This window comes from Erinaceus europaeus, chromosome 12 (genome assembly GCF_950295315.1).
Source record: "Erinaceus europaeus chromosome 12, mEriEur2.1, whole genome shotgun sequence".
Lineage (NCBI taxonomy): Eukaryota > Metazoa > Chordata > Mammalia > Eulipotyphla > Erinaceidae > Erinaceus > Erinaceus europaeus.
Genome location: NC_080173.1, coordinates 54,207,915 through 54,219,922, shown reverse-complemented (window position 1 = coordinate 54,219,922; position 12,008 = coordinate 54,207,915). Strand labels below are relative to the sequence as shown.

The 12,008-nt window shown below is 44.5% G+C and overlaps 1 protein-coding gene across 2 annotated transcripts; it reads left to right on the top strand.

Annotated features, from left to right (window-relative positions):
* Positions 1-307: 307 nt before the first annotated feature.
* SLC35B1 (solute carrier family 35 member B1) lies at positions 308-8,568 on the top strand. 2 transcript variants are annotated; one of them, XM_007525626.3, is made up of 9 exons: positions 311-609; positions 1,193-1,296; positions 2,126-2,256; positions 2,553-2,583; positions 3,171-3,328; positions 5,149-5,275; positions 6,710-6,816; positions 6,985-7,138; positions 8,411-8,568. In XM_007525626.3, exons 1-9 carry the CDS (start codon positions 401-403, stop codon positions 8,461-8,463), a joined length of 1,074 nt encoding a protein of 357 aa, XP_007525688.1. In that variant the 5' UTR covers positions 311-400; the 3' UTR covers positions 8,464-8,568. The 2 variants fall into 2 exon arrangements, with proteins under 2 accessions (XP_060059653.1, XP_007525688.1); XM_060203670.1 differs by lacking the exons at positions 2,553-2,583; positions 3,171-3,328 and having other exon boundaries at positions 308-609.
* Positions 8,569-12,008: the final 3,440 nt, after the last annotated feature.

Genomic DNA, 12,008 nt, shown 5'->3' with positions numbered 1-12,008 from the left:
TCCACCGAGATCTACTGTTCAACTAGCCCAGCCAGCGGCACCTCCTCCTTCCCGCCCACCTGTCTGTCTGTGCAGAGCATAACCAATTGTTTACCTCCACATCCTTGAACGTCATCACTCTACGCCCGCGGATCTCCTAGGCCACCCTGTCTAGCTCTGGGTTGTAGTTATCTCTGGAATTGCCTGATCGGAAAAAAATCTCAAAGCAAGGCATGAATCTTAGGGCAACAGACTTTCCTGGCCACTAAATATAACACGCTCCCGGGGCGGGTCTTTTTTTTTTTTTTTGGGGGGGGGAGTGTTGTCTGGTTTCTAAAGCATTTCCTCCTCAGTGGCTCTGAGCTGGCAATTATGCAGGTGACTGCTGGGTCCTGCTGAGAGGCGGTCGCTTACAGCTCCTATGAGGCCCCTGTCGCCGGTCGGCGATGTCCGACTGGAGCTGTCGTCGCCGCCACTGCCGCTGCCGGCTGTGAGCGGGTCTCCGGTCGGGTCGTCCGGGCGTCTCATGGCCGCTAGCAACTCTTTGGTTCCCGACCGGCTGCGACTGCCACTCTGTTTTTTTGGAGTTTTTGTCTGCTATTTCTACTATGGCATCCTGCAGGAAAAGATGTGAGCGCACCTCCGGGGCTGGGACGCAGCTATTCCTTCTATCCTGTCTGTCCCGGAGCTTCTTACCCCTGGCCTGGTGTCCCGTCTACTCCTGCTCCTGACATCTTTGTAACTGAGACCGAGATTTCCAAAATGTTAAACCTGGTCTGACTTTTTGGAACCTAGTTGGTTTTTGCTCCTTAGTTGTTTTATTTCCCCTATTGGTTTCAAGAGCCAGAGTTTTACAGGCTAAAGTTTCCAGACATATGCTGATACCTCTTTGAAACTCCCAGATGCATGCAAATAGCTGATTCTAAGGGGCAGAGGTATCTCAAATCCGTTTGTTGCTGTTGTTGCCTGAGGTAGCTCGTTTTCCCCATCTAATTTTCCACATTTCCTCTAGCCCCATTTTTTAAATAAATATTTGGGGTGTATATATAGATCTAATAAAACGAGTGCTTTTGGAATGAACTCTAATCCTTACTAAAATGTCCCTACTTCTAGAGATGCAGGAAAGCTTTAAAGCCTTATGTGGGCATAGTAAGTGGCACTGAGGGAAATATATTAATTCTTTACTTGTCTGTCTCATACGTTTAACTCTTAGAACAAGAGGAAAGTATGGGGATGGAGCCAAGCAGGAGACGTTCACTTTTGCCTTAACTTTGGTCTTCATCCAGTGTATGATCGGTGCTGTGTTTGCCAAGATCTGTGAGTACCTAGATAGTAATCCAATGTGTGATCCCTCACTTCTGTGTCCTGGACCTTAGGCAATAATCCAAACCTGACTTTAAACTTTCAAGAACCTCATTTTCGAGGGCCGAGTAGTAATGCAGCTGGTGAGTACACATGTTACAGTATGTAAGAATCCAGTTCAAACCTCTGCTCCCCACCTGCAGGAGGCAAGCTTCACAAGTGGTGAAGCAGTGCTATAGGTGTCTCTCTTCTCTCCCTCCCCTCTTAATTTTGTCTCTATCCAATAAATAAGTAAACATTAAAAAAAACCACTTTTAACAATTACTGTTCCAATTCTTTGTTGGGTCTGTAAAGCTCATGGTGTTGGAACTGAGCAAACTCCCATTTCCTTAAATCAGTTTCCAAATCAGAAATAAGAAGAGGATGGGTTTTCTGTGTTCCAGATTACCATTAAAAACAAATACTTTCCCTGTGCCCTTTTGACATTTATATGTCAGTTTCAGGCATGTTTTGAATTTTTTCTCTTTGCCCTCTGTGCTAGCAGCAGCACTAACTGATCCTCTGCCCTGAATGAGTGCCCTTGTGCCTGCCCTTCTGCCCTGCTTTGGCTTGTTAGGGTTAGGTGGGATTGGAGAATTAAATAATCTTCAGGAGATTTCCTAGTTAAAAACAAAACAAAACAAAACACCAACATAGCTTGTGATTCTGGTCTTATTTGACGCAGACAAGTGCCTTTCATATAGCTTTGAGTTTTGCTCAGCTGGCCATTTTGATTCACCAGATCTCTGTCTCTGTCTCTCTCCCCCTTGCTCCCCCTCTTCCTCTCTTTCTCTTAATCTACTAGTGATCCAGTTATTTGACCCTGCCAGAGTGGACCGAACACAGAGCTGGCTCTATGCTGCCTGTTCTGTTTCCTATCTGGGTGCCATGGTCTCCAGCAACTCAGCACTACAGTTTGTCAACTACCCAACTCAGGTAAAACCTCAGGTTGGGATGAGGGTTTCCTCACAAGTTGTTCAAAAAGAACTAAGAATTCTTCCCACATGCCTGTGATTTAACTAGTAAAAGAGGGTGTGTATTTGAAAAATTCAGATTGCATAAGACCATAGCCACTGCAGTTTGGTGATGGTGGGTTGGGAATGATGGAAAGTGTTGCTTTCTGAGACTAGTCTCCAGTACAGGCCCCACACTTACTCATCTTAACACTGCATCTAGCACAGTACCTGACACATAACAGATGCTCAGAAATGATTTGCTGGATTTAATTTCAGGTCCTTGGTAAATCCTGCAAACCAATCCCAGGTAAGCAGAAGATGGGTCTCTCATCTTCCGTCTTTATTCTTCCTGTAGTAAATTCTCCTCCTCTGCTAGAGCTCTGTGTCCCTCTAGGTCTTCACCTTCCCATCATGCTGTCCTCAGGGCCTGCTGTGCATTCCCTTGCCCCTACCTGTCCTGCCATCTGTTTCATCTTTGGTAGTGATGGGTATGTATAGTCTGACAAACCTTACTGGGAGCTAGAGGCCAACCTTTCTCTGTTACAAAGTCAGTTGGTTCAGCATCCCATGTATTTATGTTGTCAGTGTATATCCTAAATACCATTTTGATCATTAGCTTCTTTCTCCCAAGCTCTTACTTTTACCCACCATCCCCACTCTCATTCTGTTCCTTCATGGATCTTTCACCTTTGCTCCTTACCTTTCCCTACTCTGTGTTCAACCCGGTTACTCAGTCATCTCTGTCTGTCTAGCAAATCATATTCTCGTGTCCTCTATAGATTCCCTTTTTAAGTCTTTACACCCGTGAGTCTTTTCCAAGTTCCTGGGAGGAAAATGCTGGGCTCATCAATGCCTTTTATTACCCAAGTTTTCCACTTTGTCTCTTCACTATAGTCATGCTCCTTGGAGTGACCCTTTTGAAGAAGAAGTATCCAATGGCCAAGTACATGTGTGTGTTGCTAATTGTGGCTGGAGTGGCCCTTTTCATGTATAAACCCAAGAAAGTAATTGGGGTGGAAGAACACACAATTGGCTATGGAGAGCTGCTCCTGGTATGTGGTCCTGATGGGAACAGCAGCATTTTTCAGGAATCTGAACCAGAAAGCTAGTTAGAAGTTATACATCTTGGGTGGGTGGATGTGTGTGGTGGTGGTGGTGGTGTGGTGATGCTCCTTGCCCTCCAGTTCTGGTCTTTGTCTCTTGCTCTGTGACTTTTGACTCTGCTAAGGCCATAGTGGAAAGTCTAAAGTACTTGCTTTAGCACAAGTCCTCTTATGGGAAAAGGATGACTCTGAAGCCATGTCTGAATGAATGCTGGTATGAGGTCACAGAGACCTGGGAGCAAAGGGGGTGCAGTGGGAAGGAGCTTTGTGCTTTCCAAAAACTGTCAAGCCAGAGTTTAAAATAATAATAATAATAACACTTTAAAAAAATGGAAAAAATAACACTATGGTGACTGTTGCTTACTGTGTATCAGGCACTTTTCCAAGTTTTTTACATATTAGTAGATTAATTTTTACAACAGTAACCTCATATCTTAGATAATGTTATCTGTACTTGTCAATAAAGAAACTGAGACAAAGAGGTTAAGTCATTTATCCATGGTAACGTGGCCATTAAGTAGCTGACTTTGCCCAGGATTCTAATTCAGTCAGTATGAGCACTAAATCCAACTTCTCAAATAATGTATTCCAAACCAGGAGACCAGTGTGCTGGGACTAAATTGGTTGGGGTTTTTTGGGGTTTTTTTGTTGTTGTTGTTTTGTTTTTTTCCCTCCAAGGTTATTGCTGGAACTCAGTACCTGCATTACAAATCCACTGCTCCTGGAGGCTATGTTTTCCCCCTTTTGTTGCCCGTATTTATCATTGTTATTAGATAGGACAGAGAGAAATGGAGAGAGGACAGGAAGATGGGGGTAGGGTGGGGGGGTGAAAGATAAACACCTGGAGACCTGCTTCACCCGCCTTGCGGGTGGGGAGCCGGGAGCTTGAACCAGGATCCTTAACGCCAGCCCTTGTGCTTTGTGCCATGTATGCTTAACCTCCTGCACTACTGCACGGCCCCAATAAGTTGGCTTTATTTCATTTCTTTTTTGTACCTCTTTTCCTTTTCTTTCTTTCCCTTTCCTCTCCTTTCCATTCAAAAAAAATTTTTTTATATTTATTTATTTTCCCTATTGTTGCCTTTTTTTAATTGTTGTTGTTGTAGTTATTATTATTGTTATTGATGTCATCATTGTTTGGACAGAGAGAAATGGAGAAAGGAGGGGAAGACAGAGAGGGAGAGAGAAAGATAGACACCTGCAGACCTGCTTCACCACCTGTGAAGCAACTCCCCTGTCGGTGGGGAGCCGGGGGCTCGAACTGGGATCCTTACGCCTGTCCTTGCGCTTTGCGCCACGTGCACTTATAACCCGCTGCACTATTGCCCGACTCCCCCCTCCTTTCCTTCTTACTAGAGGATGGTACTGGGGATTGAACCTGGGACACTGGAGCCTCAGGCACTAAAGTCTTTTTGTGTTACTGTTATACTATCCCCCCAGACCTCTTCCATTTTAATGGAACCCATGTTGCTTACTGCAGCTGTTTTAAGCCCATGAACACAGGATTCATAGTATGTTAGGAACTGTTAGGCTGCTGATCTACTCTGATTATATATTACAACTACGGCTGGAGTGCCTAGGGGGAGAAGAAAACTAGCATAGACTCTCCCTGGCCCCCACCCATGACCAAAATATAGCATTTTGTTCTGAGAATTCTGTCTTATGGAAGTGGCTTTCTGAGGAGGCTCAAAAAGTGAGAGTGCTGTGTGTCGGATCAGGGAAGTGCCGTGTTGGCCTTCTCACTGCAGGTTGTGCTCTTTCTCTCCCAGCTATTGTCTCTGACCTTGGATGGACTGACAGGTGTTTCCCAGGACCACATACGGGCTCATTATCAAACAAGCTCTAACCACATGATGTTGAACATCAACCTTTGGTCGACATTGCTGCTGGGAGCTGGTAAGGAGCAGTTCTCTTCTTTCCATGTTTCACCATAGAGCAGACTGCCCTCCTGTGGATCCCAAGTCAGATGCCAGTTGCTAACTTTGCTCAGGTCAGAGGTCTGCTTCGGTTCTAAATGACCTCACAGCCAAGTCTGAGAAGCCTTCACCAGCAGAGCCTACTTGCTACTCATTACTGGCGCAATCAGGTGAACCTGTGCCAGGCCTCACCTGGGAAGACACTCAGTACTAGAAATGGGGGAACTTGGGAACTCATCCTGTCTCAGGGAGATGAAACTTTGGTGTGGCCTTTATACTGACTATAGTTCAAACATGAGTTGCATCTGCTTTCATTTGGTGCTCCCTGAATTTCCAAATCTAGGCACAAGTTGGAAGTTGTTTTTTTGGTTTTTTTTTTTTTATGTTTGATTTATTTTTTTTAATTATATTTTTTCAGGTGACATATTTTTTATTGTTGTAATTGTTGTTTTTATTGATGTTGTTATTGTTGGATAGGACAGAGAGAAATGGGGAGAGGAGGGGAAGACAGAGAGGGGGGAAAGAAAGATAGACACCTGCAGACCTGCTTCACCGCCTGTGAAGCGACACCCCTGTAGGTGGGAAGCCGGGGCCTCGAACCGGGATCCTTACACCAGTCCTTGCGCTTCATGTCACCTTTATTCGGATTTTTTGTATTGTTTCCTGAATTAATAAACACTATACAAAACAGTGTAAAAATGGCTACCATTTTTTCTTCCCTGACATATTTTTTTAGCTTTTTTTTTCTTTATTGGGGATTAAGGTTTGCAGTAGACAATAAAAAACAGTAGTTTGTACATGTGTAACATTTCTCAGTTTTCCACATAATAATCTAACCCCCACTAGGTCCTCCTCTGCCATCATGTTGCAGGAACTGAACCCTCCCCTTACCCCAGAGTCTTTTACTTCGGTGCAATACACCAACTCCAGTCCAAGTTCTGCTTTGTGTTTTCCCTTCTGTTCTTATTTTTCAACTTTTGTCTATGAATGAGATCATCCAGTATTCATCCTTCTCTTTCTGACTTACATCACTTACCGTGATTCCTTCAAGCTCCATCCAAGATGAGGTGAAGAAGGTGAATTTACCATTTTTAATAGCTAAGCAGTATTCCATTGTGTATATATAACACAACTTAGCCATTCATCTGTTGTTGCACACCTGGGTTTTGGCTGCTACAAATTGTGCTGCTATGAATATATGTGTACACACATCTTTTTGGATGGGTGTGTTTGGTTCCTTAGGATATATCCCCAGAGGAATTTCAGGGTCATAGGATAGGTCCACTTCTAGCCTTTTGAGAGTTCTCCAGACTGCTCTCCACAGGGGGGTATTAAATTATTATTATTAGCAATCTGCATGAATGTATGTATGGGTATAGGCACACAAGATTTATATCTTGACATCTCTTTCTAGGAATCCTATTCACTGGGGAGCTCTGGGAGTTTTTGAGCTTTGCTGAAAGGTATCCTTTCATCATCTATAATATCCTGCTCTTTGGCCTGACCAGTGCCCTTGGTCAGGTGAGTGCCTTGAGAGGGAATGGTTTGGCCTCCCCAGGAAATACTGGCTTGGTTGGGAATTGGGGGGTGGGGTGACAGGGTCAGTTCTCATGTCCCGTTAAAGACTTCAGACCTTGTGGCAGATAAGCAGGAACTGTCCTGACCTCACCTTTCTCTGCCTCTCTCCAGAGTTTCATCTTCATGACGGTTGTGTATTTTGGCCCTCTGACTTGCTCTATCATCACCACAACTCGAAAGTTCTTCACCATTTTGGCCTCTGTGGTTTTTTTTGCCAATCCCATCAGCTCCATGCAGTGGGTGGGCACTGTGCTTGTGTTTTTGGGTAAGTATCCTTCAGAGAAAGTCCATTCAGAGGGGCAGAGACAGGACAAAGGACCCTCCCATTTGTTATGAAATTATTTATTTATTTGTTTATTTTTCATAAAAGAGAGCTACAGAAAGAAAGGTACAGAAGACCAGAGCACTGCTCAGCTCTGCCTTATGGTGGTGCTGGGGATTGAACCTGGGACCTCAGAGCCTTAGCCATGAAAGCCTTTTGTATAGCCATTATGCTGTCTCCCCGGCCCTATGAATTTACCTTTAGTAATTTTTAAAGAAAAAATGTAAAAGTTTTATGAGAGGCAGAACCAGAATGTCATTCTGGCATTTGCAGTGCTAAGGATTAGACTTTGGATCTCACATGTACAAGTCCTGCCTTTTACTGCTGAGTCCTCTCCTTGGTTGCAGGGAAAATAATTTTAAGAGAAAAGAAGGCATCACCTCTAATTCAGTCTTCCTAGTGAACATTACATTTTAGTTATTTCCTTCCAGTGACTTGGTTCCTCCAGACCATGAGCTGAAAAAACTACTTAGAAGTCTTAACCCCAGGGGCTACGTGGTGGCACATCTGGTGCTCAAGGACCCAGGTTCAATCCCCTCATCCCCATCTGTAGGGAGAAGCTTTGCCATTTGGTGGAGCAGCACTGCAGGTCTCTCTCTCTCTCTCTCTCTCTCTCTCTCTCCCTCCCCCCCCCCTCCTTCAATTTCGCTGAAAAGGGAAAAAAAGGTTTTTGGTTTTTTTTTTTTTTTTTCCTCTAGTGTTATCTCTGGGGCTCAGTGCCAGCACTATGAATCCACTGGTCCTGGTGGCTTTTTTTTTTTCCTGTTTTTTTTTTTTCTTCTTTTTTATTGGGTAGGACAGAGAGAAAAATTGAAAGCAGAGGGGAAGATGTAGAGGCGGCAAGACAGACACCTGCAAACCTGCTTCACCGCTTGTGAAGCCACCCCTCTGCAGGTAGGGAGCCAGGGGCTCAAACCAGGATCCTTGCTTCATACTATGTGCACTTAACCCAGTGCACCACAGCCTGACACCCCCCAAAATTTCTTTCAATCTCACTGTGTTTTATATTCACATACATGAAATTATCAGAATGTTAGTGATTCTTCCCCCCCTCCCCCATTAACACTATTCTTTACCACTGGGGGATTGGATTAAGCCAGTGTTCAGTGTTAACGTCTGAACCAGGAGAAACAAAGCTGACTTGTCCTCTCTTACCAAACAGTGGTTGATCTCACTATCCTCCTTAAAACTAAGCCTGTTTCTCCCTTTTTGTAGGTCTCGGTCTTGATGCCAAGTTTGGAAAAGGAGCCAAGAAAACATCTCACTAGGAAATGAAAGACTACCTCCACCCCAAGAATATTTAAGTTATTATCTCGAACAATGGCATATTGGGGGGGGGGGGGGAATGGACACAATAGAAATAAGGGACTGGGTTTTTTTTTTTTTTAAGGAAGCAAAAATCACAAATTAAAAAACAACAACAAACCCTTGGATTTTAACAAGACAGAGTGGACGATTTCTGTTCCTCATGACCTGGAGCACAGCCTAGGTCAGAGAAAAAGGGAAGAGGTAGGGTGATGCTCACTGTTCACATGCTGTTTCCTCTTGGGAGGGGTTAGCCAGGCTGCATAGCTGTTTCCCCAGGAGCCTAAGCAAATATGGAGAAACATTGATAGGCTGTATCAAGTTGTGCTTGTAATCTCTGTTTGCACAGATGAGGGTGAAATGTGCCAGGACCTAGGTGGCTCTGTATTAGAACCAGAGAATGTAAAAAATACCTATCTCTTGAAGATTTGATGGGTAGGTATTTCCTAAATAATGAAGGATATAAAATATATATATATATATATATATGTATATATATACTCTTTGAGAAACATCTCGATACTGGTGTAAAACCCAAGCCTGGCAGGCAGGAGAGAGCAAAATGGTTATGCGAAGAGACTTTCATGCCTGAGGCTCCAAAATCCCAAGTTCTACCTCTCCACCACTACCATAAGCCAGAGCTGGTTAAAAAAAAAAAAATTGAACCCAAACCTCAGTGGCTCTTGTGTTTTCACATTTCCCCACTGCCACCCCTTCAAAGCTCAACCAAGACCAGAGCAGAGAAGTGTATGTCATGGGCAGCTTTGAAGGCTCAAAAGATTCCCTCTCTCCATCTCCATGTCTGTTCTTAATCCACCTGGTCCCCTCCTAGAGAGGCTGATTTAATCCTCCCTATTTCCCTGCCCCTTTCAGCTGCTAAAGCATTGCATCCTCTGCCATCCTGGCTGTGAGAGGGTGTCACCATGCCAGCTTCTGCCTCTTGAAAGGGATGCTGGCGGAAGGCATGGTGGCTGAGTCCTGGCGCAGAGTTGATGTTGAGTTTTTTTGGTGGCAATGGAGGGTGGGGGGAGAAGGCGGAGCATGGAACAGAGCCACCTGCCCACTGCTGCCTTCAGAGTTGGAACTCACAATCCTCCAAGGACCGAACTTTACACATGAAAGTGCATCTCCACCAGCTGCAACTTTCACTCCATCTGTTCAGCAGCCCCAGCCCCTTGGCTCTCCAGATGGAAACCCTGCCTCCTTCCTGAGCGGCTGCCTTGCCACCTCTGCCCCACAGCCCCCCAGCCTTTCAAGTCTTTCTTCACTTGTACTCATTCTCACTCTCTGGGGCCCCAGTGTCACTGCAGCTCTGCCCCTAAATGCCCTGCTCTCATTTTGAACTCCTCCTTGAGAGAAGAGGTCTTAAGTACATTTGGCAGGACATCCCTTCCTTTCTCTTTATTTTTTTTCCTCATCCTAAGGGTTGCATAAATTATCCCCTTCCCTGATACTTCTTTCAAACTGTCTTCTGTGGGTTGGTTCAGAGTTTACATGTTATTTGTGTTAGGGGCTGCTGGGCCTGTTTCAACAAGAGAAATTTTCCCAGCTATCAGACCAATCCCTTCCACCTCTACAGCTGCCATTCCCAACTAGCTGGCTCATACATGCCTTGATACTGGTCACCAAGATCAAGACAGGATTTCCAGCAGTCCAGTCACCCAAGATTTCTGTGTGCCAGGTATTTGCCATGAACACTTTAGGAGTTCAGAGCTGAATCAGACCAGTACTCACTGCCCTGGGGGACGGGGAGCTTCACAATGTATTAGAGAAATAGGAAACGAATCCTTTTGTCTCAGAAATGCCTGGATAACAGCAAAGGAAGGTGTCTGGGCAAGGTGAGGCTTGAGCCAAAAAGGAGTGTGGGAAGATGAAAGGAGAAAGAAATGGAACTTTGGTTCAAGAGGAAAGTGGGGGTTTAAATTGCCTAGCATCTCCCCATGCTTCTGCTTACAATCAGTTAAAGTGCAAGGTGCAAGCAAATGAGTAGGCGGGTAGTTAGCTCTGCAGTGAAGATTTCAGAACTCAACTGGAAGATTTTTGAAAACACAAGTTGCTGTTTTGTTCAGGGTGGCATATTTATCTACAAGATCACAGGACTGAGAGATCCAGGTTAGACTAAAGTCAGCTACACTTTTGTCAGGATATAATAGGGCTGATACGTAAAATACCAGACAAGTTCAAACAAAGTATTGTTGATTACTAACCCAGGGCAGCTTGATGCCTCAGGTTTCTAGAGATCAAAGGACTTTAATCTACAGTTAATTCTATTTTTTTTTCTTTTTACCAGACCACTGCTCAGCTCTGGCTTATGGCGGTGTGGGGGATTGAACCTGGGACTTGAGAGCCTCAGACATGAAAGTCTCTCTGCATAGCCATTATGCTATACCCCCACCCAATCTACAGTTAATTCTTATCTATGTGGAGAAGGGAGGGAGCCAACACATTTTTTTTTCCCCCTCCCTTAACACTTTTCTGTTTGGAATGAATTGTACTTAACATCTATTTTGGTCAAACCGTCAAGCCTTCCTCCATGGTTTGTACTCAGCCTCCAATTTCCCTGTACCTCTTAGCCTCCAGCAAGGGCAGTGATCCACAAATGTGGTTTTTGGGTAAAACCCCAGTGGAGGCTATTCTGGGATTAAACATTAAAAGAAAGAAAAAGTGTACATTGTGTTTCAAAAGATTTAAAGAGGCTAGGAATTAAATGGTTACCAGCTAATCTTTAAAGGAAAGTATTTAGGAATGGCTGTGTTTTCTCACAGCCCCGTAACACCCTTGTGGAGAGGACTGAGCAGACATCTGAAAATGAGATGGGAAGCTTGAGTGAGTGACCTGGATGTGTCCCTGAGAGATTAACTGGAACTCAGAGTTCCCTGAGTTGTCAGCGTGGTGTCTTGGACCTGTGCCCTCTGAGGGACAGAAACAGAGCCCCTCAGGAGGCCCGTTCTCTGCTGTCTGGTCTCAATTGTTAGTGGAACAGTTTGTATGTTTTATGACTGGTACTGGTCACTTTCCCCAGATGCCCCAACAGAGAAATTGGCCCTGGGTTCTCTGTGGGATCATTCAGCCCTTCCCACTGAAATCACACCGGCTGTCTTTAGGAACAGCTACCTCATGTTTATTTCGTTCCTCCTTTCCCAAACTCTTTAGTTAATGACTCTTTATCTATTCATTGCTTTTTACCAGCACATTGCTGTGCTCTGGTTTATGGTAGTGCTGGAAATTGAACCTGAGACCTTTGGTGCCTCGGGTATGAAATTCTTTGGAGTAACCATTATATCTTCTCACACCTTTTTTTTTTGCCAATCAGGGTTCTTTTTATTTTTTTTAATATTTATTCCCTTTTGTTGCCCTTGTTTTTTATTGTTGTTGTAGTTGTTGTTGTTATTGATGTCATTGTTGGAGAGGACAGAGAGAAATGGAGAGAGAAGGGAAGACGGGGAGAGAAAGACACCTGTAGACCTGCTTCACCGCCTGTGAAGTGACTTCCCTACAGGTAGGGAGC